General features: G+C 42.4%; 1 protein-coding gene across 4 annotated transcripts in view; it reads right to left on the bottom strand.

Moving 5' to 3' along the window:
- Positions 1 to 1887: 1887 nt before the first annotated feature.
- MORC2 (MORC family CW-type zinc finger 2) overlaps positions 1888 to 27904 on the bottom strand; it is a 51341-nt gene continuing 25324 nt past the window's right edge. For 3 of the 4 annotated variants that reach the window (XM_080559622.1, XM_080559623.1, XM_080559624.1), the window contains 17 exons: positions 25905 to 25984; positions 20890 to 20972; positions 19875 to 19960; positions 16327 to 16467; positions 15638 to 15792; positions 15359 to 15487; positions 14009 to 14114; positions 9790 to 9922; positions 9377 to 9451; positions 8873 to 9253; positions 8336 to 8476; positions 8188 to 8242; positions 7254 to 7395; positions 6714 to 6905; positions 6521 to 6614; positions 3550 to 3738; positions 1888 to 2835 (listed from right to left, as the gene is read on the bottom strand). In XM_080559622.1, the coding sequence (XP_080415748.1) occupies positions 2767 to 2835; positions 3550 to 3738; positions 6521 to 6614; positions 6714 to 6905; positions 7254 to 7395; positions 8188 to 8242; positions 8336 to 8476; positions 8873 to 9253; positions 9377 to 9451; positions 9790 to 9922; positions 14009 to 14114; positions 15359 to 15487; positions 15638 to 15792; positions 16327 to 16467; positions 19875 to 19960; positions 20890 to 20972; positions 25905 to 25984 (2251 nt within the window). In that variant the 3' untranslated portion in view covers positions 1888 to 2766. The remainder of the gene's footprint in view (positions 2836 to 3549; positions 3739 to 6520; positions 6615 to 6713; positions 6906 to 7253; positions 7396 to 8187; positions 8243 to 8335; positions 8477 to 8872; positions 9254 to 9376; positions 9452 to 9789; positions 9923 to 14008; positions 14115 to 15358; positions 15488 to 15637; positions 15793 to 16326; positions 16468 to 19874; positions 19961 to 20889; positions 20973 to 25904; positions 25985 to 27904) is intronic. The other variant, XR_013940376.1, reaches the window with a different exon arrangement.

The following is a 27904-nucleotide window of genomic DNA, read 5'->3' as shown; positions in this document are numbered from 1 at the left end:
AAACTGCAATTAACCTCCAATACCACAGAGTCACAGAATGTTAGGGATTGGAAGGGGCCTTGAAACATCATCTAGTCCAATCCCCCTGCCAGAGCTGGAACAACTCGATCAGGTCACACAGGAACACATCCAGGCAGGTTTTGAAAGTCTCCAGAGAAGGAGACTCCACAACCCCTCTGGGCAGCCTGTTCCAGTTGTTCTGTCACCCTCACCGTAAAAATGTTTTGTCTCATATTTAAGCAGAACCTCCTATGTTCCAGTTTGCACCCATTGCTCCTTGTCCTATCATTGGGTGTCACAGAGAAAAGCCTGGCTCCGTCCTCCTGACACTCACCCTTTACACATTTATAAACGTTAATAAGGTCACCCCTCAGTCTCCTCCAAGCTAAAGAGACCCAGCTCCCTCAGCCTTTCCTCGTAAGGGAGATGCTCCACTCCCTTAATCACCTTCGTGGCTCTGCGATGGACTCTCTCAAGCGGTTCCCTGTCCTTGAACTGAGGGGCCCGCAACTGGATGCACTATTCCAGATGTTCTGTCACCAGGGCAGTGTAGAGGAGGAGGAGAACCTCTCTCGACCTACTAACCACACCCCTTCTGATACACCCCAGGATGCCATCGGCCTTCTTGGTCACAAGGGCACAGTGCTGGCTCATGGTCATCCCGCTGTCCACCAGGACCCTAGGTCCCTCTCCCCTTCACTGCTCTCCAGCAGGGCAGTCCCCAACTTATGCTGGTGTCTGGGGTTGTTCTTGCCCTGATGCAGGACTCTACACTTGCCCTCGTTATATTTCAGTAAGTTTCTCCCCGCCCACCTCTCCAGCCTGCTGAGGTCCTGCTGGATGGCAGCACGGCCTTCCGGTGTGTCAGCCACTCCTCCCAGTTTTGTGTCATCAGCAAACTTGCTGACGGCGCGCTCCATTCCCTCATCCGAGTCACTGATGACTATATTAAACAACACTGGTCCCAGTACCGACCCTTGAGGGACTCCACGAGATACAGGACTCCCACTCGACTCCATCCCATTGACCACAACTCTCTGGCTTCTTCCCTTCAGCCCGTTTACAGCCCACCTCACTACTCGATCATCCAGACCACACTTCCTCGGTTTAGCTGTGAGGATGCTGTGGAAGACAGTGTCAAAGGCTTTACTGAAATCAAGATACACCACGTCCACTGCTTTACCATGAGCTTGCTCCTGCATTTCAGGAATGTTGCCCCTCCACCCAGGAATGTGTAGAGTAGTTGGGGGGATGCTTCTTACCTTCATTTATACTAAGAAGTAGGGTCCACACATTCTGAAAGAAACTGATCAGTCTCAAATTGTATGCTATTCTTGTAATATGCTTTCTTGACCTGAAATGCAGGCAAATAAGTATATCTACCTCCTCTTCTGCTTTTTTTTTCCTGTGGTATGTAAAACTTAGAGGAGTTGTCTAGTACTATATATTAGTACTGCTTGAGATTTTTCGTGCAACAGATGTTTAATTTTTTTTTCTCTACAACATCTGTTACACATTCAGCCATCAGAACAACTCCAAAGGCCCATTTCATTTGGTGTTCCTGAGGGTGAGAACATCTTGGTCACACTGTGTTCTTTAAGCCACTAGGCTGTAGATTTCAGTTTTCTGAGCACTGAGTTCATAGGCATCCTGTCCTAGCAGACCTGAGACGATGGCTAACCAATGAACTCAAACCAAGTCATCTGTGCCACAAGTGGTCTACTAGGAGCTGTAGTGCAGCCTCTAGCTGGAAGGAAGTTGGAAAAACACTGTCCTTGTTGCTGACCCATGGCCAGATGCAATTCATCAGTGCAGGGCTCCAAATTACAGCACTCTAATTAAAATTACCTGGAAGAGCAATTGGAGCAAAGCAACACAAACCTGAGGGAGTGACAACAGAACAGAGGGTCAGTTTATTTTCAGCTGGTCAAGTTGTTCTTCTGCCATTCCAGTTACGTCTCAAAGAAACAGAAACAAAAATGTGGAAAAAGGTGACTGCTAGAAAGCAATCTGAACTCCAGCTTTCTCTCTCTAATGATCACAATCCATTGAGAGTCACCTACGAGGCCACACTCTTTTAAAAGTATTTTCACCCTCTGAGCTGTTAGCATCATGACAACTCCACCTACTTACAGAGACTTATTGAGCAACCTCATTGCACTGGCAAATGCCAATCCCCTACCCCCACACATAGCTTTGCCAGAACCCTCAAGATTTCATCCCTTCTACCCATGCTCCCACAGAGACTGTTTTGATCTCCTCTGTGTTGCTCAGGTTCCTAGCTTGGATTTCTCTCACCCCAGGTCAGCATCTTGGAAGTCAGAGTCCTGACTTCTTCCACAACTCAAGACCTAATTTTAATTTGCTGTCAGATTCTTATTAGAGACAATGTGCTAGGCATGATATTCTGGTCTTTCAGGTTTAGCATATGCCCCAGATGCGAAAATGGGTACCCACATGTTAACCTCACTAAAAACATACAGCAACCCTCCCATCATACCAGGCACAGTTCCCATTTCTTTTAAAAATAAATATTTATAAACAAAAGTAATAGATTCAAAGAACTACAATGTTAAAAACTTTCCTGCCAAAAGCACGAATGTCTTTTTCATGTAAAGTCACAAGAACGAGTTGTACACCAATACAAAGGAAGTACTGTCTAAAAACCCTCTCCTCTCAGCTGTCATAGTCCTCCACTGCAGGAATCCACATCTCCGTAGAAGAAACCAGCTCCTCTGCACTTCCCTGGATGTATAATGGGGTCATTCAGTCTCCTTTTGTGATCAAGTCCTCGATATATGCATCCAGTTCATCATCTGTATTAATGTCAATGTCCTGAAACCAGAAGCACAAGAAATACTAGTGAAAAAGTAAATCTTGAAGAGCAGTGCAAGAATGAATAAAACAAAATGCCTCCTTGTACGGCAGCACAGCATCCTCTGCAACATTTGTCCTGATCATCCTTTGCATCTTGCCTGCCAGCACTCTCCAGGAGTGCACAGCTGCAGACATCTGCTGTGAAAGCATTGCCAACTTCCCTTCTCAGAGCCTGGCAGACTTTAAAAGTATTAGTATTTTTAACATTATATTACATTAAATAATGTTTTAATATTTGATAGTATATTTAATATATTTAATCAAAGTTTTTTTATTTGAAGTATTGTTTAAAGCCTTGCATTTCTATACAAGAGATTCAGAATCTAACACCAGCTTCCTGCACAAGAATAGGACAGAAAATCCTGCAGTGCCATGTTTAATAGCACAAAGCAGAAACTAATAAAAACTGTGTGCTATGTACACAACACGAAGATTCCAACTACAAAAGTTAACACTCCTCACGGCCACTAAGGCCTAGATCCTGAAAGGTGGGCAGCAACAGCGGCACTTAGTAGCTTCTGACAGTCTGGGCCCAAGTTGAACCAAACTGAGTAAGAACCGAAGCACAGCTAAATCGTAGACTAAAACATCTCAGGTGCCTGAACTGGCCTTGGTCTGGTGAAGGTTGCTACTTGTGGTGCTGTTCTGGTTTCACACCCCTTCCTCACCTACCTCCTGCACTTTCTGCAGCAAAGCCATAATGTTAGTCCTCAGCTTCTGCAGTTTCTCCTCTGTCTCCTTCAGCTTTCTCTCTGAGTTGCGCAGGCTTTCTTCACAGGCTTTGGCCCGGGCATCAGCACGTGTCTGATATGAATTGCACAGGTTCTGCAGACCCACTTCATACTGTTTGAAATATTCTTTCTGTAGAAGACAAAAAAACAACAGATGGTACCTTAAAAAAAAAAAAAGCACCAGCTGTAAAGAAAACCACAGCACCTGCAGCTTCTAGAAGAATCCAGCTACAAACATACTGTGACTGAACAGCACAAGCTGAACAGCACTCCTCTGTGTTCTCTGGCTGCATTCGTTATCATGTTCACATTTATATATGATTTGCCTACTGCATGCAGCAAAAAAAAAAAAAAAAAATCACAAGTCTTCACATTCCTCCAAGACCAGAAATGCAAAAAAAGCAGAATGAATTCAGACTAAAGATGCAAGATTTTAAAAAGCCTAAAAGCAAGTTACACTGTAGATAGATCTGACAGCCTCCATATGCAGTTAATTTCATCTGTACAGACCACTTGGACAGCACAGCTTATTACTGTGAGGATGGGATGTCAACTCTCACAGAACATTCCAGGCAACACCAACTTGTTACATGGAAGCAGCATGACACACATGACTCACATAAAACTGAATTGACAGAAAGAGGAAGAGACACTGAAGTACACGCCTTGTGAGTGAGGGAGTAGGACACATTGGAGACTATCATATAAACAGTGGTTTTTGACATTGTCTTTTTTAGGTGGTTTTTGTCACCTACAGACTCCTACTGCAAAGCTCTTTGTCTGTATGTCAGAGAAGAGACAAGTCAGAGAATCCAGTTCTCCACACTTCAGCCCGCATTGCTACACAGACGCTGGTGCAGGCTCAGACACCAAAGGGAAGACAGGCTGGGTAGCAGAAGACTTCATCCCTGCTGGTTTACTCCCACCACTTCTGAAATTGTTCAGAGATTTTATGCCTTTGGGTCAGGGAAGGAAATCTACATAGTTATTCCGTGGGGGCATTCTTCCAGTCATTCAAACTAAGGCGAAAGGCAAAACCTGCAGAGCTTATGAAGTATTTCTTGAACATAACACAGTGCTGCAGCTCAGAGAAGCACTGACTCATAACAAGCAGAACAGTTAACAATGTATTATTTCTTCAGCTAGCCTGCTGGTGGGACACTTGGAGAGAATTTCAGCATGTCTTCTCAGCTTTAGTACATAGAATCACAGAACCATAGAATGGTTTAGGTTGGAAGGGACCTCAAAGATCATTTATTTCCAATGTCCCTGCCATGGGCAGGGACACCTCCCACTAAATCAGGTTGCTCAAAGCCTCATCCAACTTGGCCTTGAACACTTCCAGGGATGGGGCATCCACAACTTCACCAGGCAACCTGTTCCAGTGCCTCACCCCCTTCTGAGTAAAGAATTTCTTCCTTATAGCTAATCTAAATCTACCTTTTTAGTTTATCATCATTACTCCTTGTCAATTCACTAAGCTCCCTAGGAGTCCCTCCCCAGCTTTGCAGTAGTCCCCCTTTAGGTACTGCAATGACGCTCTAAGGTCTCCCCAGAGCCTTCTTTTCTCCAAGCTGAATCAACCCCTACTCTCTCAGCCTGTCTTTGTAGGAGAGGTGCTCCAGCCCTTTCATCATCTTTGGGGCCCTCCTCTGGACTTGTTCTAATACTTCTGTGTCCTTCTTGTGCTGGGGGCCCCAGAGCTGAACACAGGGAGCACATGAGAGCAGAAGAGAGGGGTAGAATCACCTCCCTCACCCTGCTGACCATGCCGATTTCAGTGCAGCCCAGGATACGGTCGACTTTCTGGGCTGCAAGCACACATTGCTGGCTTACGTGGAGCTTGTCAACCATCCCCCCAGGTCCTTCTCAATCCAATGAGAGCTGCTCCCAATTCATTCTCCGCCCAGCCTGTATCTGTGCTTGAGATTGCCCTGACCCAGATGCAGGACTTTGTACTTGGCCTTGTTGAAATTCATGAAGTTCTTGTGGGCCCACCTCTCAGGCCTGTCCAGGTCCCTATGGATGACATCCCTTCCCTCCAGTGTGTTGACTGCACCGCACAGCTTGGTGTCATCAACAAACCTGCTGAGAGCACACTCAATCTCACTGTCCATGTTACCAACAAAGATATTAAATAGTGCCAGTACCAATCCTGACCCCTGAGGAACAGCACTCGTTACTGATCTCCACCTCAACACTGAGCCATTGACCACAAACTCTTTTAGCACAACCATCCTTACCCACAGGGTGGTCCATCTGTCAAATTAATGTCTCTCCAATTTAAGGACAATGATATCATGGGGGACAATGTCAAATGCTTTGCACAAGTCCAGGTAAATGAGTACATACATCAAGAAATACTGACCCCTACGCAGAATTCCATACATTCCTTCCCAGAATTCCTCCATTCTTAAATGGAAGGAACACCAAGAGCCTTAAGAAGCATCACAGGTGGTCTGTGAATCTTTAAACTCTGCTCTATTTTTGTGAGCCTGGTCATCTGGAGAAGTACAAGGAGCGCTGGCATCCACGTTCTTATTTTTCAGATTTTCTCTGCATAAGTTGGACTTTTAAGACTGGGGCATAACTAACAGATGTGCCTACATTTCATTTCTATGCATCTCTAACCTGGCCTCTCTTCTTAAAAGCTTAACAGCAATGGACAAGAACTCCAGACTGTAGCAGCCAATAGGGTTCTCACACAGATGTATGGTAATAAAAAAATCCTCATCAAAATCTTCTCTCAGAAAGACTGAGGCACACTTCAAGAACTCTCATTTTTTTTCTCCACTACATTAATCATGCTAAGGATACAAATAACTTCCATAGGATGCAGGCTCGCCATAAGAATGGAATGTGTAGTGAAATAAAAACAAAAAAAAACTTTTTTCTAGATGTACTGAACTCACCAAGGGAAATGCCAGCAACCCTTCTGAACTCATGGAACTCAGCTCCTTCTTGGAAACAGGAAAATTTGGAGGCAAGAAGTATCGCAAACAATTCCTATGCAGGAAAGAAAAAGCAAAGCCAGAGTTTGCTTTAGTCCTTCAATCTCAATCTCAATCAGGCTGCAGCAGCTCACAAGAAGCACTGTGAACCCACCGAAGGATTTGAACTAGCAAGTCTACTGTTTCTTGGTTACTGCTAGGTCCAGTGGTGTCTGGCTCAATTCTGACACAGTCTGAGGTAGAAGGTTCAGCCACAACAACCCCCTCTTCCTGCTGTGTATCTGGAGTCTGATACTCTGGAGACGGAGGCTTCATCAGTCTCACATCCTCACTGCCCTTCTCTACCCTGAAGACAAAAAAAAAGGGGGGGGGGAAGGGGATACATATGTTTTTTTCTTATATCAGCCATATCTGAAATACTGTTAGCTTCATCAGAACCTGTACACATCTGTCACTGAGACTTCTAGATTACACAAGAGCTGCCTCCACAGGAAGGTCACACTGAAGTGATGAGCAGACTGTACTGAGTGTGTTGCATTCATTCTTTAAAAAGCAGATGGACAGTCCTGAGCACACACACTCTCCCTGATATGACAACAACATATTTTTATCTTCAGCATCTGTGTAAGTAAAACAAGGTCTTTCTCCTGAAAGCAGAACAAGCCTCCAAAATCTAGTAGCTGAAGATAGTTACCAGCGATCTCTTGGTGTGGTGTCTGTAGGAACATAATCAAACTTCACCTTCCAGCGTACTGCATGCTTGCCCATTTCCACAGCTGTGACACGGCCTGTGAACCACTCCTTGTTTACACGCACTTCCACATGCAGCCCTTTATCTGAAGGGAAGACGACAGTAAAGATGTTTGCAAACATTCAGATGCAGGAGGGCACCTTCTGTGTGGTCATTAGAGACGACAGCCACCCTCATCTGTGAGCAAACCTACAGCTGTGACAATTCTTTCAAGTGGTACATGAACCATAAAAACACCACATTCACACAGTTCAACTCCTACTTAGAAACATTAATATGCAAGGAAATGATATGGCATTCTCAGATACTGTTTCTCTTGTACTCTGGGCTGTTTGACGCATGCTGTTCTGGCTTGTACTGGACTAGGATGATTTGCTATGGGTTCCCAGTGGGTTGCTTTCCATAGAGCTCCTCGGGAACAAGCTGCAGAAATTAACTGCTCTGGCAGAGGTACAACACCATCCTGGCTATAATTTTTCTTACAGGTCTCTCTGCCCCTCTCCTTTCACAGTAGCGCAGCACGTCTAGATAACACCCTCAGTATTTCTCTGCTGATATAACTACATGATCCTTTCAACTAGGAAGGATGAGCATGACATCCATCTACACTATGCAGCCAAACAGCACAACAGTTAAGATGATGCAGCTCTCAGATTATGGGTCTTCCTACACCATAATTGCCTCCTGTCCAATCAAGGGGTCCTGAAATTTTGTTTCACTTAGAGTCATCTCATGGTCTGGTATCCAAATTTACACGAATTTTTGTTTTAAAAAGCTCATTAACAAAATGACATGTTTAACCAATGAATCTAGTTCTGCAAGAGCTCTTTTTCATTATGTTATATACTGGAAAAGAGTTCATGGGTTCATTTCTCACCTTTCTGAGCTTTCTTCAGTTCTGCTAGTTCTTCTTCTCCTGCACTATCTGTGAGCTGTAAGCAGAGAGCTCAGATTAGCTCAAAAATTATAAACACTTGACAAATATCTTCTGCTGGGGAAACCAGTGCACTCCAGTGCACTCTCACCTCTACCACAACCTCACTGGAATCCTTCTCCTCTTTCACTGCCACAAATTTGCCCCGTTTTGTCTTCTCCTTCTTATACTCCCCTTCCTCCTCAGACACCTCCTCTGTGGTATATAAGGTCCTCTTCCGGGTTGTGGAGGCCTGCAGGAAGCAAAAAAGCACTAGCTATAATTCAAGTATGCTACCAAACAATCTTTTTTACAGAAGTATTTAAAATTTTAAAAAAGCTCAGCACCCACTATCTTCATTTGATACCTTAATCGGTTTTTCAAGAAGGCTTTAGAGGGTGCCATATGATAACATAAGTCCTCAAGCCTACCATTCCACACTTTTTTTTTGTCCGGAGAAATAGTCTGGTCTAACAGGAAAAAGATGATACAAGCCTTTATTAGAGGTGTAGAATGGCACTGTAAGCCAAGAATAAAATAGGAGTTACCTTGTCCTATGCAGAGAATGAAGCACAAATCCCACATGACAGAGAAATATGGGTTATGCAGAAAAGTAGGTAAGGATAGTTTTCATCCCATTGAATCTCACCTGTGGGCATTTGATAGTGGCAGATTTCTTTACTGCTGGCGCCTTGGCAGTTTTTGAGCTGGGTATCTCACGTGGGCTTTTGGGGCTCTGCAGGACAGCAGTGGATGCTTTTGTTGTTGCAGCTGTTTTGGCAAGAGTTTTTGAAGTGCTGTTAGACTTTCCAGCTGTCACAGTATGGTGGTGTGTCCTGGAAGTACTGGCCTCCTCCTTGCAGAGAATGCTTGCCAGTTTAGGAGAACTAACAGTTGGCCAAGCTGGAGAGCTCTTTTTCAGCTGACTGACAGACCTGGGAAGAGGCGTAGCTGGTGGTGGTCTGCTGGGAGCATTCTTAATTACATCAGGTAAAGGAGGAGATCGGGGGCGCTGAAGTCGAGTCAGTGACTGGGTGTTCCAAAACAAATTAGGGTACAGAGAGAGGAGACAAAAAAAAATCAGGTTCTGCTTTTCAATAACAGTTTAGGATAACACAGGAGAGTACAAAGCCTACAGTGGTATCCCGTTTACCTCCCCTGCAGGCCGTGTAGTCACTTCCAGAGGCAGTTTTTTCAAGTCAGCTTGAGATCGAATTGGAGTGGTTTTCTATTAAAAAATGAAAAAAATCAGAAAATTTATTTTTGAAAGCTGTCAGAACCTGCATGAACCCATACTAGCAAACAGTCTTCCAGTTTAAAAATCAGTAATTGCAAAGCAGATGTTTTCTGCTGTCTTTCAAGACCTAGAATCCAGCAGTCACCCACATCCTCCTAACAGGAAATGCAATCTAAGATGCTTGTTTAATAAAACAACCCCTACCCCATGAATGCCACATGGCATATGTGCTATTACAGGCTGAGACAGACTTCATTCTCAGCATCATCTGCTTGCACTAGGAAGTCCCTGAAAGCCTGCTATGCTTAGCAGGAGACCTTCCAATTTACCTGCAGAGCTTCCAGTTTTTCCTGCTGCTGGCGGATTTTCTCTGTCAGTTGTTTCTGCTTTTCCTCTTGTGATTTCAAGTCTTTCTTCAGAGTTCCTAGTGGTACTTTCTGCTTCTGCTCTGCAGCTTCACATCTAGGACCAAAGAAATGTAAGACAACCTCAACAAAGACAGCAGAACCTGCACCATCTCTCCCACACAGCACCATCCCTGTGTCCCATTCCCAGTGCAGCAGTAAACCCCCCTTTCCTTTTTGCAGTGGCCACAATCCCAAAGAAAGCTGTTTTCTCCTTAGGAAACACATATATGATTTAAGGATCAAAACCACAACCAATAAAAAACAAGCCATTTACACTGGGAATTACCAGTTCAGAGCCCTGGAGCCATAGTAAACAAAGTTTAGGAACTGACAGGTCAATACAAAGACAGGTAACAATTTGACTGCATCACCATACCAAGGACCTCTTTCTAGCTTGCCCTGAGAGAGACTTGTGATATAGGTTCTTGGGGAGTGCAAAGGCTGTAGGAAAGTGATCCAAGTTAGACGCTAGCTACAGGATGATCACCATGATCTACACGAAGGCAGCAATCCTCATGGCACACAAGCTGGAGGCCCCTGACCCATGCTGGCAACAGCAGTGCTTCCCAAATCCTCGGTCATCCCTCAGACCATGCAAATACCTGGAACAGAATAGCTGGGGGATGGAGCCAAAATACAGCAGTAAGGGTGTCCAAATCCATGACACAAGAAAACGGGAAGAAACATCGGACAGTAGAGCACTTGGAAGGCAAGGTCAAAAATACAGGGACTGCAAGCACACCCTGCTTTCTACTGGCACCAACAAAGGCAAAGGAGTTCTCAGACAGAAAACCTGTCTCATGTAAAAGGACACAATGGCACTCACTGATAGAAAGGGCAAGTGAGCCTACTCAATACAAAAATATTCGAGTTATTTATCCCTCCAGAGGGAGATTTCTTTCAAAGAAGGTGAAATGACCAGAAGTTTGGATCACCTCTCCAAGGAGTCTTGCCTGCTCTTTCCCACCCCCCTGGATACAGGACATGTGCACCCTGTGGAAAAGAAAAGAATTCCAACTCATGCTCCAACTGAAATTCCAACACGTTTTCATATAATGTGCAGCCACACCATTCCAAATTTTCAACATACTGCAAATAAGAAGTTTCATTTATTATTAATTCATATTTCTGTCAGGTTAATTGATAAAAGAGCTTGTCTGCACATAGGCAAAAGAGCACAAAGGCAAGTGTGGGGGAAACCTGAATAACACCCTTGCTTTGGCTACTCTCAGGCCATCACAGGAGTCACCAGCCCTTCCAAGGCCCATGCCCACATGCACGGAGTCCCAAACGCACTTCAAGGAACCCAGATTAAATATTTAGAGGAACAGGCACCCCATTTGGGCTCTGGCAGGGCTGTCCAAGGGCAGCCTCAGCCCCAGTGTCCAGTCAATGGGAATAGCTCTCCAAAGCATCTTTTGGATCAAGGGGAGAAACCAAAGGCAGGGTAAGGAGGGGATTCAGATGATTTTGGGAGGAATAAACATGGGAAAACAAAGAGATAAAAGGATAATAAGGATCGTTGTCATGTAAAGAGGAGGCTGGTCAGTACACATGTCCGGCCATGCCCTGCACCTGATCAGCACCGTCCCATCTTCACATTAAACTCCATTTCTGGCTATTTTCTTGAGTGAGGGGCTCTATTCTGTGTGCATGTGTGTGTATGGGGGTCTGAGTGCCAGCAGCTCAAGTGGGACCACAGCTCAGAGGGGCCCGCGTGCCTGGGGTGTACCAGCTGCAGCAAGTGCAGGTGTGCAAGGCAACGTGTGCTCCACAGCAAACGTTGGGCCAGACGTGCCAACAAGGAGGTGAGCTGGCCTGGGAGCAAGACCTCAGAAGGAATGCTTACTGGAGGGAACGGGGAGTCCTGACCAACTGCTGCAGAGGGGTGTGGGATTGTAGGTAGAGGTGTGGGAGTCTCTAGGCAGGAGACACCAGTGAAGAGCAAAGATCCAGGATCTGCTACTGAGTGGACAGTGTGTCCAAGGTGGAAAACTGTGGGGTGTATAGTGTGCAAGTGTGTGTGTGTTTCAGGGGGGTGATTGCTACATATGTCCACACGAGGGGGTCTGTGGGAGTTCAGGCCCCATATATCCCACTGCAAGTAACTATCAAGACAGGCTGCAGGGGGCAGCAGATACAGATGGTCCTCATCCTGATCAGAGGAGAAAGAACAGGATGAGGTTACTGGTGTGCTTTGTGTTTGTGTCTGAGTGCTGAGAGTGTCTGCCTGTGTTGAGCTGTATAGCCAGCCATGTGCGGTATATCTGTGTCTGTCTACTGGGAATACATTCCCAGCCATGCTACTGCTTTGACCTGGGGTGCTGGAGATGTGGCAGCCTCTTGTTGGTCTTGCAGATTTGTCTCTGCCCCCAGGAGTTTCATCTAAGGACATCCATCCTCCGTGAAACAGCCCCCATTACAACTACATCACAGCATGAACACACAGAGCTATAGGGATGTTATCTCCCATATTTTTCAAATGACAAGTGCCAAAAAGAAGAAGCTAGAAAATCAGTATTTTCCCAATATCAACATAAACACTTTTTGTAGCTTTTCTGGTTATGGATATATTAAGGTTTTGATTCCAATTAACAGATTCTACCTGGATTCATTTGTATTTAAAACACTAAACCAAGGCATCTGAATTACAGCCTAATCAGCTTCTCTCATTATACAACAAGGATAAGAATCAAATTCTAGCAGTCTTTCTCCACAGACAGAAAGGAGAAGCCTAGAGCAATCATTTTTCTTATTCAAAGTAGTGAACTCTGCTTAATCTTATAATCATGAAACACACCTTTGGTATATGAATCAAAGCGCTGCTCCCTCAAGTGCACAAAATGCCATTCTTGTGTTCACTGCAACTCAGAGGTGTTGCTCCAGCTTATGTGCCTAATGAGTTGGAGCAACAGTAGCAATAGAGACACCTGAAAAGACTGAGCACTGAACCCATGCTGCTCCCGGCCTCCACTTAGGACTATTCTTCAGTTGCTACCTATATTAAAGCTAACATGCATAAACTATAGCTACAATCATATCTCCAATAGCAGTGCAGAAAAACTACAAAGGAACTAAATTTCACAGAATCACAGAATGGCTGACATTAGAAAGGACTTTCTCAAGACCATCTGGTCCAACACCCCTGCTCAAGCAGGAACACCTAGAACGGGTTGCCCAATGCCATGTCTAGACAGCTTTTGAATACTTCAAGGAGGCAAACTCCAAAGTCTCTCTGAACAACCTATGCCTACTATCACTGTCATGGTGAGTGACCTTGAATTTCCTGATATTCAAGGGGAAGCTTCTGTTTCAGTTTGTGCACATTGCCTCCTGTCCAGGCACTGGGCACCACTGAAAAGAGCCTGGCCCTATCCTTTTTTCACCTCTCCTCAGGTACGTATAAATTATTAGTGAGATCACCTCTGAGCCTCCTCTTCTCCAGGCTGAACAGTCCCAGCCCTCTGAGTTTCCTCACAGCAGAGGTGCTCCAATCCTTTCATTTTGTGGTACGTCACTGGACTCTCTCCAGTATGTGCATGTCTCTTGTACTGGGCAGCCCAGCACCAGACACAGTACTCTAAGACTGCTAAGACTGACCTCATTAGTACCTCACCTCATCAACCTCCCTGTACTTGCCAGCAACACTCCTCCAGATGCAGCCTAGGACACCGTTTGACATCTTTACCACAAGGGCACATTGCTGAGCATAAGCATGCTCAGCTTGGTGCCCACGAGGACCACAAGGTCTTTTTCTGCAGAGATGTTTTCAGCTGGGCTCTCCCAATATGTCCTGGTGACTCAGGCTGTCCCCTCTCCTGAACCTCCACCCCCACCCCACCCAACAGGAGGGGGGAAACTTTGCCCTTCTTGCAGCATATGATCCACCCTTCCAGTTTTGTGTCATCAGCAAACTGGCTGAGGGTACACAATACATTTGCCATGTCCATCCATGTGTCAACTCCAAATAGGTATGCCATCATTACGCATTCACAGACTCTGAGCACAGCTTACAGGTGTATCATACAGGTATAGAATTACTGTCTATCCTTCCAATAGTTCTCAAAGAATCCATGACTGGGAAAAAAAAAGTGCAAATAAGGCACACCACAGAAAATTCTTTATATTAACCGATTCTTACCTGTCTTGTTCAGGATCAGGGTTCATAGAGCATACCCAGCTATCAGGGTAATTCTTCTCCACTGAACTCATCTGGAATGGGAGTGTTCGCCACTTCAGACACACATCTGTTAAGGTAAACACTTTGCAAGTCAGAAATACACATCTTAAGCCATAAAATCAGATTTTACCCCATAGCACTTCTCAAGCCTATTTAAAGTCCAAGGACCACACCAGTTTCCTAAGTATATCCAATGGCAATTAAGACCAGTGGCAAAAAAAGAAACAAACAAGATATACTAAGTCAATTTTTGCTCCATGTTCACAAAGTACTTTGAAGATGACCTCAAATCTGGTAAACAAAGCAACCATAACAATAATCTGATAAAGCCTAGCATGAACTACTACTAGAGCATTTCACATTCACTGCTGTAATGATAGCACTTACAAATGAAACTGAACAGCCTGTCCTGAAATCACCGCTCATCTCAGAAGGCAGGCTTTCCCTTACTGGTATCAACACACAACACCCAACACCTAGGAGATGTATCCACTAAAATTAGATAATAATTGAATACATTTTAGATGAGCCAGATGTACTAGATTTGGTTTCCAGAACATTATTGGACTACCAGAAAATCAACATCTTAAAAATCACATTTTGCTAAGAAAAGGCAAGTATTCTTAAATCAGTCTCTGGAAAGGCTTCACAGGCCCTGGCAGATGTCAACAGAAAAGGTCAAGAAGAACAATAGGAAAGCTCCTCCTATACGGGAAGTTTGATGGCCCTCTATCAAAAGAGAAAGTGCTTATATTGAGATCTCCCTTCTTCCAGCTGTAACAAGGGCTTAGCCAGAACCATTCGTGAGTGCACAAAAGAAAATCTGCATTAAGTTTAAAAGCTGACTGTAAATGGTTCCTTTCTGTGATGATACCTAGAGCCATTTTACAGACCAGTGCATCAGAGTAAGAGTTATTTGACTACTTTCCATTGCCTATTGGAAAAAGTTTTGGATCTTATCCCATTGTTGGGATGGGTGGCTTTGGTCAGTTCCAGTTCACGTGACGTTTTGAAGCCCATTCTCAATTCTGCTACTGACCACACCAGTCCCATTCTGTAAGTGCACCTGAAGAAGAACCTGAAGACTGTGCAGGAAAGAAACCTTACTTTAAGATGTTTAAAAGTGTGCCAGCAGATGCAAGCAAGGGCAACTCACAAAAGGAGACAAGCCCCAGAAGGGAGCAATGATAGAGGAGGTCACCTCAAAGCTCCTACCCATTTAGCTGCTCCCCAACTGCAGACAGGATTTCCCTCCCTCTCGCCCTTTCCCAGGGAGGACCAGCCTCCTGATTGCAGCCTGGTCAGACGCACCACACTGAATCGTGGTAGGAATCTCCATGGCTCTTCGGCGTTTGTAGCGCAGTTCACTAGATGGAGGCTGGTTCCAATTTGCTGACAAATAACCAAATTCATCCCAGAACTTGATGATACCCCTCTGGGCTGGAAAACAAGAAGCCCCCATTCAGTATGGAGCTATTATCACAAAAATCACCACCTTCAGTCTTGGTTGTCCTCCCCCTCAGCTCCTTTCCAGCCACCAAAGTCTCCCCTTCCAGCAGCTGGTAAAAGCAGCTGGTGAAGCTTTATTACCTATAGCTACATCTTTCCAATACTGAGCTAAATGCTCTCCCATGGCCTTCAACAAGTGTCGATATTCTTTGGCATCAGCAAAGTCTTGTTTATTATGGGTTGGTTCCAGAACCAAATAGGGCACATCCACTACACCTACTACTCCACCACATGCCCTGAAAGAGGAACATACAGTTATGAACATCATTAAACTACTAGGTCAGTGTTCAGACAAGCAATATTGAAAATAGTGGATTACAGACACACATGTTCCTGCAGTAGTACTATTCTGAACTTACTAGCTTTCTAAATCGGACTTGATACTCAGAGCTGGTATTCTGAAAAAAGTAAGGTGGGCTCAAATATTTGTATTTGCTTTCAAGACCTATTCTCCCTGTCCCTAGAATGAAGTAGTATTGCTACCAGTATTCATCTGTTAGCCCCAAACATCAACACCAAGCATAAGAGCCTCATACTGCTCTAGGTATGACCAAAATTTGTGGTCATAAAAAAGAATTTTTTTTAAATTGGGAAGCTAGGGAAATACTGAGAAATATAAAAATACGTTTTATTTGCCAGAATCCAAACTGAAGGTTGATAAAATGAAAAGGTCTCACGCTCATGAAGAACGATTATAGCAAGGCCAAAGTTATGTGTGGGAACATGCCAGACTTAAGTAAACTATTGCTGAAAAATCTCCAAAAACTCACATGCCACCCTCCAGCTGTGGGCCCACCTTCTCATACATCTTTATCAGCCGACTGCAGTTATAAATGAACATGCCATCCAATTCACGCTGCTCAATATTCACACCAAAAATAAAATTCAGTTCTTTTGGTTCCTTCAATGCCCTGTAAAAGAATGAAACAGAACCTTTGAAATATTAAAAATAAAGATTTTGGAATCAAAATTATTTGCTAATTATTCATTATTAGACAAAGGGCATGAAAATTCCAGCACCTTTGAGCATTAAGGTTTTGCTAAAAACTTGCCCTATATTCAGCTATTTCTAACAAAAAAAAAATGTTTTTGTTGAAACATTATACTGAATCACATTACAACTGAAGACAAATTAAAAAAAATGACTTTGCAATACAGACATCAATTTAGGCTGGACAGTATCTGTTGAGGCAATTTAATTATTCATTTGGATACGTTTTCTCCTATAGGAATGGATTTTGGTTTTTATTTCAGATCCACTTTTTGAAAGAAATTGCAGTTGAGTCTTCTGAACGTACTGTTAGGCACAGACTGGTCCTTTATGTGATTTTGGTTTGTACCTTCTAGATGGAAATAAATGCTAAATCAAGCATGAAAATTAAGATTTTAATACAAAACTACAGTTTTGATATTCAGATTCTTGGAAAGTTCTTGTAATTACGAATTTTATAGTGTTATTCAAATTCAAATAATGTTATTATAATGTTACTCAAAGCTCGAAAGCTGGAGAATACAACACAGCCAAAGTGGACTTTTTTTTGCCTGGAAATGACAGGATAGCAATTTGCATGGTTTCTATCTTATTGTGATGACTTCAACAGAAGTTGGCGTCAACTACCTTTGTGAGCACATACAGATTTTCTGAATCTGAATCTTTGATTATCATGAATTGTATTTCCTGTGATGCAGAAAGCCTCAAGAGATTTATCAGTGTTGTAAAATCAAACAAAACCTCTTTATTTAACAGAATTATTGGTCTTCGAAGACTAACTTAAATGGATTCCACAGCTTTCATGAAAACCACACTGATTGTTTCTCATAATGAGGATACCTGTTTCAGGCTGAAGGTATCAAACAAGGCCAAATTTTTTAACAATTAAAAGGCATAGTCTACACCACTGTCCTACCCATTCCTCTGATTTTTGATCTCCCCTATTTTTCCTCCACTCATCAAATTTTTAAGCACTAATGTGCATTGTCTCACTTAAGTCATTTGGCTTCTCTAAGTGGTTAGTTGAAGATACTTGGAATTCTTTGAAGTTTAAAGTCTTAAAGATCTCTTAACTGTCTACTACTACCATCAGATACTAAGAGAACCTGAGCTGTGCATTCATGAGCACTATGCAGTAATAATACACAACTAAAAGACTATCTTAACTTTTAAGCATCACATTTCTTGCCCCTTTTCTGTTTTCTTGAGGTCACCCTTCTCCTCACGCAAATGTATACATAACCTGTAACACCCCTTCCTTTGAATGGAAGCTCCCACAAGGGCCCTAAATGGGACACGAGAGTCTAACATGGTCCAAAGCTGGTATCAGCAATCTCTCTCCTACTCTACTGTCAGCTTTTGAGATTCCCCTTGTTTCAAAGCAAAGCCATCAGAGGTGTTTGCAGACTTCCACGTTACATATGAAGCAGACAGCAATGTTTTAAAAAGGTACGCTTGGTTCAGCAGAACTGATGTGCTGGTTTACAACAATGTTTTTAGATAACAGACAGAGAATACCTGTTCCGTTATCAAAAGCATACTTCTCTAACCATGACACAATCACTCATTTTACAGGTAACTACAGACTCAGAGATCATTTTTAGTAGATGACAATCTAAAATGAGCTACTAGAAAAACACCCAGAATAGGAGCTTTCAAAAACTGTAAAACTAAACATTTGCCAAAAGATGTTCTGAACATTATCAACAGAGAAGCAGAGCTACAGCATTATTACCATTTTGGTCTCAGTTCATCCAGGTGGACAACTGTGATTTGAGAACACAAATGGGTGTGGCAAAACAGCAGACCCCTCACTCTTATCTCAGGGATTAATTTTCTATCTTCTGAAAAGGATGTAGGGCCTTGAATTTCAAGTGAAAAAGTATGCGCTCCTACAAACTAGGAAGGACATCTCCTCATTTTTATTAGAGAGCACAAGAAGTCAAAGTATGATTCAAATCATGGAAAACTAAGTGGTTGTCTAAAGCCCAGCCAATTACCTTTTATTATTAGGGCTCTTGTATCTGTCCTGTCTGCTGGATTTGTAACTGGACCTTACACAGGCTTTGGGAGTATACACATTTTTCAGGAGTTTGTTCTGTTTCCTGGATTAAGTGTAAGGTTATGGAAAAGCCTGACCCTCTAAACTGTCTCTTATTTCCAGTGATGTATGCAGGTATATAAAAGATGCTATATGCTACTCTAGAGCTGACTGCACACTTGGTAATTCTTGCTCAGGAAAAGAACAAGCAAGCCTATACTGGCATCAGGAGAAAAGGGGTTTTTGTCTGTTGTTTGCTAACTGTAATATAGTTTTTCTTCATCATCACATATTTGAAACCTGACTACAGCTTTCTCTGACTAAAGAAGAAAGTTACTGAAGAAAATATGGAATTTCTCATTTCCAACTAATCACTACAGAGAAGCTAACTTCTGTGTTTTAAGTTCTATATTTGTTGCTCAGCTCTTTAAAAGCAAAAATTATTTTGCCCATTGAAAGAAAGGCTAGCCCATTCACAAAATTTTACTTCATACGCTGATGTTGTCAAAACCAAGAATTAAGAGACGCTGTAAAAAGACAAGCTGTACACAGAAAATTACATAGAAGCTGAAGAAAATGGCTTCTCTATAGAGTTTCTGCATTCTTCAGATCACAGCTCTACTACTCCTGAATTAAAAACATTTATTAATTTAAGATCTTCAAATACATTAGATTCATCTCTGGCAACAAGTCTGGGATGGAAAATTAACATGCAAGTCAAACTAGGTCGGAAAATCTTCATTTTTGTCAAATGCGTATGACAAATTTGCAGAGAACTGATATACAAAGAGAAATATTCCTGTGGTTAAATAATAACTTTAATTGTAACCAGAGCTAAGTTGCAACAATATCTTGAGGATTTCATGGCAGAGACTACAACAGAATTCAACAAGCTTTTAGGAGACACCCTACAACTCTAAAAGCCATTTCCACTGTTACTTGCTAACACTTGTGTATTTCCCTGAATCTTACCTGCAAATGAAAAACAGATAAGCAAAGCAATGAAAAAAGCTTATGTGAAAACCAGGTAAATATCTCCAAAATAACCAACCAACCACAACAAAAAAGCCAAATTTAAATACTTCTTTCAGCAAGATGGGAATAGCAGAAGCAACCAGAAGAGCAAACTTGCGGTTAAACAGCCAGGACATATAGGATACTCACAGATATTTAAGCTTTGAGCTGAACTGCTCGCTCCACCACATGAAGTAAAGCAGAAGAAACACTCAGAGCATGTGGAGTGAACAGGCTGAGAAGATCAGAGCTTTCAACTGCCTTTTACTCACCGCTGCTTTGCGTCCTTAATCCTTTTCTTTACATCAGCCTCCCGGCGCATGGTTATTGCAGAGTTCTGGACTTGACGTAATGTCACCTGCCAATAGGTATTTCACAGTGAAACTCTGCTGTGAAATTCATGAAATTAACTCACTTCTACATTTTTTCCCCTTCAAAAGATCTCAAAGAATTCACCAGCTGTGGAGGACAATAATTAGCACACCAAAACATTTAGGGTAGCACCAGTTGCTGCCTTGGTTAAGTAGCTACACAGCTGCTTGGAAGAAAACATCCAAATGCAACTAAATGTCTAATGTAACTAACCACAGGGTAAAGGGTTGGACACAAAATGAAAATAGATAGACTACTCAAATGCTTTTTTTTTTTTCCCCACATTAGATGTCATTAGTAAGGAAAGTAATTTTATGCTAATATCACCTGCTGGCACTTCCCACAAATCCTCTTTCTACCTAGGTGCTGGCTAGGCCTAGGCCTTACCCACCTTTCAAAAAGCCCCCAGTCTCAGCACGGGAGCTGTGGCTTCACAAGGTACCATTCAGAAGGAAACAAAGAACTCTCTAGCAACAGCTTGAGAAAACTTAAGAGCAAACTGCAAGGGCAATAAGAGAGAATAGCCAAAAAAAACAATTTTACTTCTGTTCAAATACTTAACATTCACCCGGACTCTTCAGAGAACATAAAATATAGCACCTTCACAGTAAAACTCAAACAAGGCATCGCCTTCCCACCTGATAGTGTATGCAGTATGCATGGGAATGTCAGCATGCTTCTCGCTCAGACTGGAAAATATACACGTTTAAGCATGTCCTGTGGTGACGACACCACACAATTGCCCGGGACTGAACACTGCTGACAACTTATCTCCAACAGAATTCACCACCTGCTTCACATACCAAAGTGCTAAAAGGAGATGCTAATCAGCCAGTTCTCTGCTCCAAAAGCACAGTTCTCAACCTTCCCCCTCAATACTTAAAATCCAACTTGTTGGAACGATAGAAGTCTCACCCTAGACTCCCGTGTAAGATCCCCCCCGAGGCGCAGCTCAAGTGCACGAGCTTTACTCTCTGCTTCTCGAGCCTTCTCCTCCGCTAAAACACAAGGAGAAAGAACAGTATTAACCGTTTAGTACAGACATCTTATCATCGGGCATTCACCTGAGGTAAGAGATTTCCAAAGACAGGATTAACATATACAACGGAGAGATGAAAAAGTAGCATAAAAAGGTACAGAAGAAAATCTTACATATGAGAGGATACCATTGACAAGCCATCTTAAACTTGATCAGCAGTCACAGTCAATACTGGCATAATGGCAGCACTAAACTCTGCCAAAGTACATTTATGGGAAGGATCTGCATGAAAGTTAGTGAGGAACTGGAAAGAATAAGGATATAAGTGTCCCTGCCTGGTCTGCACAGAAAGTGCGAAAGCTGAGAAACTCACACATTGCCTTTTCATTGGCTCCACAAGTAAATTACCTCTTTGTAATTCTTTTTCAAATCTGAACTCAGTTTTTGTTTTGTGGCAATAATCCTGGAAATGTGTGCATCTTTGATATTCACTAAGTTTTGCCTGGAGAAAAAAAAATATCTGTGCTATACACAAAATAGGACAAAGAAAACCTACCACTATGTCTGATTTTCTTTACATGCCCAATGTTCATCACTTAAAAGAAATTTCCCTTCCTGCCTCTCTTCCATACTACCACCAAGACTATCTGGCAATTGGTAAACGCCATCCTATATCACTTTACATTCATTCCAAAAATTTCATTTTCAGCAGAGAAATTCCTTCCTAAAATGGAAACACAAGCAGCTTTGTTAAATTAGTGTACTGGGTCTGGCTGGGATGGAGTTAACTTTCCCTGCAGTGGCCCATATACTGCTGTGCTCTGCACTTGCAGCTAGAACAGCCCTGATATTTCACCAGTGTTTTGTCTATTACTGAGCAGTACTGGCACAGCACCAAGTTTCTCTCCAAACCTCCAGAAGCCAATATTCTGGTGGTAGGCAAGAAGTGGGGAGGGGACATCACCAGGGCAGCTGACCTAAACCGAGCAAAGAGACATTCCATACATTTGATGGGACTCAGCAATAAAAGCTAGGAAAGCGGAAGGAGAAAAGGGGGCTCTCATTATGAAGATATCTGTCCTCCCAAACAACCAATATACATTTTGAGGCCCTGCTTCCCAGGATGTGGGCAAACATTGCTTGTTGATGGGAAGAGTAGAGAATAATTATTTTTCCCTCTGTGCTTTCGTGCAGCCTTTGCTTGTTGTATTTTTTTCCTTCTTCCTCTTCTCTTTAATTAAATCATTCTTATCTCAACACCTGAGGTTTTTTGTTTGTTTTGTTTTGTTTTCTTTCCAGCACACTTTCTTCTCCTCCTCTTCTTCTGAGGATGGGTAATGAGAGAGTAGTTCTGGTGGAGTTTAGCTGCCCAGCAAGGTAAAGCCATCGCAATTAGCAACCCATATCTTGCATCTGCATGCTCTCCCATCCAAAAGCACATTGGCTACAATCCTCTAATACATAATATACAATTCAACCCTCTAATATACAATACACAATTCTCCACTATATCCTCTCAGGTTAGAAGGCTGTTGTGCTTACAACTGTATTGACGAAGAACTATTTGTTTTGAGCACATAAACTTTCTCCAACCCATACACTATGAGGTCATGGTAAACGTGTACTGACAAGTAATGCCTTACTTGTACAGGGAAAGTTAGAGCCTCCAGCTCCAGCTGCCACCTGTACTGAAAGCACCGCCAATCTCAGTCTGACATTGCAGCTGTTGATGCAAGACTGATATTACTGCAATACTCCCTGTGTCAGCTTCCAAGAGCAGAAATTTCCGAGAGCAGACTAAGTGACGCTGCAGCCTTTATGAATTGTAGATACTTCTACCAGAAATAGACAGGTATAGAAAAAAAAGTATGTGTGGAAATATTTATGTGCAAGATCACTAGAAGAAAAAGCAAAGCACTTGTTAAGAATGGCACATACTGGCAAGCATAGACATGATTTGGAAATAAAACCAGTATGCACTGAGGAATGGTGCATCTCACAGTAAGACGAGCAGCAGGCCTGTGCCCCAGTAACAGGAGGCTGGCAATAAGTTTCAGCACACTGTATAAGCCACTTCTCTCCCCGTTTTCCCAACAGGGAGATAGGCTCTGCCTTGTAAGATACTCAAAACAAGAAAATGAAACAGTGGAGTAGCAACTTAGCCTAAGATTTAGATGAGATACGTGAGATGAGGCAAGAGATCACACAATTGCAATTGTCTCTTAGAGACTACCAAGCCATTACACCAGTTCACAGAAAAGCACAGAGGTTCACAGTAGCTTACCAAGCAAGCAACAGCTTAACTGCACTGTGTGACAGACTTAATCACCCAAAGAGACAGCTTGGCTAAGCATAAAAACAGACTTTGGAGACAGTTTGAAACACTTACATGCATTTATGTATTCTGTTTATATCAAAGCTTGTATCATAGAAGCTGGCAAACTAAACACAACTGAGTCTAAAGGGAAGAACACAACGATGTCTGTAAGGGCACAGGTCAGACCTGTTCTACTAAAGCAGTGACAGCTGAGAAGACACATTTCACAGGGAATGATTCAATTACGAGTCTGAGCGTTGAGGCCCTAACACGCAAAAACACATGTCCTAAGCCTGACAGAAAAGCATGTAGAAGCTAGAATTGGCATTCGTGTCCATCAAGGGGACAACAGACATGGAACAGCACACCAATGTTACTGCCAGTCAACTCACTGAACACTCTAAAATACTCTAGAGTAATACTAAGTGTGGAATATAGCTCAATGACTAAGTATTGGGTACCTGCATAACTCTTTACCTTTTCTGTTTGGTTGCTTTTCAAACTTCGTAAAATGATTTCTTGAAACTAGGCAATGGCAATACCTAGATGTCTCAATGCAGTACTTAATCTCCACTCAGAAATGCAGAGAAAGCAGCTGACAGCCTTTTGTAACGATCTTTACCAGGCATGGTACTTGTGTTCTGGAACAGCTGAAGAGGTCCTTCTGCTCACTAAGAGATCTGGATGCTATAGCTTATCACAAGAAGCAGGAAAAGTTGATTCTCAGGGAATAAGGAGTGTTTTTCCCTCATCTAAAATACAAGCACGTCTCACTCCTGGTCTATGATTCTTTTGGGATACCAATTCCTAAAGCCATGTCATTAACAATCATAGTTGCCTTTATTTATATATTTTTGTTGTTTGGTTAGTTTTGGTAGGTTTTGTGGAAGGGGGCAGTAGTTATTTATCAAAGTCTTATCAGTCCCTTAGTAGAGATCTACAGTATGATGGATTCCAATGCATCCCTAATAGGCAGCCACGGCACACTGAAATCAGGGGTTAGCTCAGCTGGGACCCGCTATTTCTCACAATGCACCTCTAGTTAAGAAAGAGAAAAACATAAATCTTTCCCTAGTGAAGATCCCTGTTAAGAGTGGTGTGCATCCTCAGAGAAATCATATGCTGAAAATAAGGAGAAATTAGTCTTCTCTATCAGCAGCAGAAAAAGAGCACTATGTATTAAATAGTACACTATAGATGAAACTGATTTTCCTAAAAGCAAAGAAACAAGATCTATGCCATTGAAGCTGAGGTGAATGCTACAAGAATGTTTTAGTCCTGAAAGCTTTGTTTTCCGTAAGAACTGATTACATAATCTGATGTCTGCCTTGAGCTTTCACCACCATGTTCAAAGCCCTTTGTTCAGCACCCACCTCACTATTGGGGACAGGGAGCTAGCTCTGGTGATGAAGCTTACATTTACATGCCAATAGCCGTTTCAGTAATGGTATCCGTTCTTGGCACTGGGACACTGAATGGCAACATTCTTCACTGTCAAGACTCGAAAGATGACTTTTTAAACAACATGACGGCCTCATGGACTGCTGCAAAAAAGAAATCTTACCAAATCACGATACTTGTACCTTTCTGAACAGAACACAAGTGTATGCTGAACACCTGCATTGTCTATAGGACGCAAACTAAAAAATAAATTCATCTATGAGGACTGAGGCACAGGATAAATTGCTTAAACCCTATAATTGCCAGTCTTTCATGTCAGACTGTAGAAGGAAAAAAGGAAGAAGAGGAAACACAGCAATTTACATAATTTCCTTTTATTGCTTTTGGCATTGTCAAAATTGCACTGCCCTTTATGGCTACAGAGGTTGAATGTGGCACTGTCATTTTCTGACAGCGATCCATATCTGATCTGATCCCATGTAATGTACCTAGAGCAGCTCTTATGAAGGGAGAGGTCACTGCAACATCAAGTTTATTTAAGAAACCAGAAAACATAGGTTAACATGTCGTACAAGTTCAAGATTCCTTGTTCACTATGGGTTTTCCCCAACATGGGTTGGGATGACTGATTTGTATGCTAAATTTATGAAATTTAACAAAGATACACGCTATATACATGTTTATGTTATTTCTATATCCTGAATGTCCAATACTGTCAAATCTGGTTTCTCCTGAGGACAAGACATAATAAGAAGGGCAGACTAAATGCACAAAAGGTAGTCTTGAAGCAAGAAAAAAAAAATCAACACCCAGATCAATCACTATATATCAGGTGAGAGAATAAAAATCTGTGTTCGAACAATTGCCTCTAGAAGAAAGAAACAGAGGGAGAAGAGAACTAAAAAGCTAAAGATATGCAAAAAGGCGAGAGCAGAACAATGGGATAACAAGTAGGCGAGGCTTCAGGTGGAGCAAGCAGAGAGCTGTGCATTTAAAGGGTTATTCTGTACCTGTATTCCCTATAGGAAGTGGTATTAGGGAATTATGTAAATTTCCTCCATTGCATGGAAGCAAGTCTCAATTGCCTGTAATCACTGTAATAACTAACTGCCTGAGCAACCACCGTGATCACAGAAACAAGCAATCCAGGTCATATCCAGCAAAATAGCCTCTTTTATTCCTTTCTTTTGCTACAGCAAAATCAGGATGTGCATGCAGAACCCAAAGACTCACCTATCCTTGCCATATGCTCTGCTTTCTTCACCTCTTGCTCTGCACGGGTCTTGAAACGATTTGAAGTATATTTGTACATCCTGTGATGATCAAAACTTAATTAGCAATCTCAGCAGTAAGGTCAAACCAAGATTTCATCACTGTATTCCTGGAGAATAAGATCTTCACATTCTACTCTACTTTTTTCAACAGACTGAATAAATGAAGGAAGTTTACATATCAGTAACTGCGCATTTTGGGGAGTACTTAGGACATGCCTTTAAGTCAGAGATGTTTTAGCTGTAGCTGCAACCACAATACCCCCTTCTACATTATCCAGTGGAGGTGCAACATATGCCATATTCTTGGAAGAAATCCCCAGGTTAAGGGGAACAAGTTCAGAAGTGAAAAAGAGGACGGAACATATTTATAAAACTTCTCCAAAACCTCCCATTCTACATAAACACCCCTTCCTTTCTCCTGCAAATGGCCATCTACACATGCAGTTTCACAGTTCACGTCTCTAAGCAGGGCTAGCTCAAAGCCTTTAAGTAGTATAGGAATTGTATGAACACAGCTTCAAGCTGCAGCTTCAAAATTTCAGGACATTACCATATGCTACACATGTGACTCACAACCTTGTAAAGTGTGTTTGATTTGCAGTGACTTGTTTTACCTTCCCTGTAGCATAAAATGCCAAATGCAGATTGCAATCTAACTATGACTATTGCAGAGTAAAAGAGGCAAAAGCTCATGAGTATGCGTCACTTCTACGTAGAGATGTATAACTGGGGAAAGAGATGACACCAAGGATGATCAGAGCCTGCAAGAACTCAAGCCACCTTGGACATAAGGTTTTGGAAGTATCCAAAGGAAAATCCTGTCTAAAATACATTTTTATGGAGGGGAAAAAAAAAAAAAAAAAAAACTCTCCAGCATTTAGCCAAAAGTAAAAGCCACAAAAATGCTGTTTTTACATATGGGAAAATGTAAGGACTTAGAGCTTGATTGACCAGCTCATTAAAGTAGGAAGAAGCACATTTAAGTCCCAATGAGATAAGATTCCCCCAAGTGAAATATAGTCTATCAAGATCCATGAGAAATCACCTTGCACAGATGAAAAAGATTGGTTATATATGTTTTTGTGGGTTAGCACCTATGTGCTCAGATGTCAGAAACAGTCTAACAGAAATCCTTTATTCTCAAATCCAGTAAACTCAAAACACAAGCACAGTCCACTTAAATACATTTCTGCATCTAGTAAACTCCTTCGCTGCTACTCATAAGGACCTCCTCATTGCAGATAAAGCAGACGCACACTAACTCTTCCAGAAAATCACCCAATAACCAGGAGATGCAGATAAGGTTTTGTGTGGCACAGTCTCTTCAAATCCACTTAAAAGGTAATTTAAGCTACCTGAAGCAAAGAGTCAGAACATACTCTCAAAACCAGAACTACCTTCAACATGCTGGCGTAATTACATTACCTCATCCACATCCTGCCTTACTTTGCTGGGTGGGAGGGAACAGGGTGAAGCTGAATTATCTCAACACACGCAGCTCTTAAGACAGAGAAGTACCTGAGCATGACCACAGACAGACTGCTTTAGAAAGTGAGGTACACCTCACCTTTCCAACAGGACACACAGAGCACAGCTGTGGAACAACCCAGAGAGGCAGTGAAGGATGTCATCCCAACTCTATGCCCTCCTCCCTAGTCCTACTCCCCGTACGAGCTTCAGGTGCCTGCAGGAGTGTTCAATATACCAAAAGCAAACCAAGGACCACTGGAACTCAGATCTGGTTCCAGATAAACTGTCCCAGAGACTAACCATTTCAAGAAAGAAGAAACCAGCCAGCCATTATGTTTCACTTTAGTTTCCAATGCCAAATGACTTTGGCCACAGCCAGGAAAGCCGACATTTAAATGGTCTGGAACATCATATCTAGCAAAGACATATGTAAGACCGATAGACAAGAAATCCAGATGATATGATAGCAAAACATATTCAGCCGTCTTC

Source organism: Anser brachyrhynchus, assembly GCF_964034855.1.
Source record: "Anser brachyrhynchus genome assembly, chromosome: 17".
NCBI classification, from domain to species: domain Eukaryota; kingdom Metazoa; phylum Chordata; class Aves; order Anseriformes; family Anatidae; genus Anser; species Anser brachyrhynchus.
Note: the sequence above shows the minus strand (reverse complement) of the source record. Positions and strands in the feature narration are given on the sequence as shown.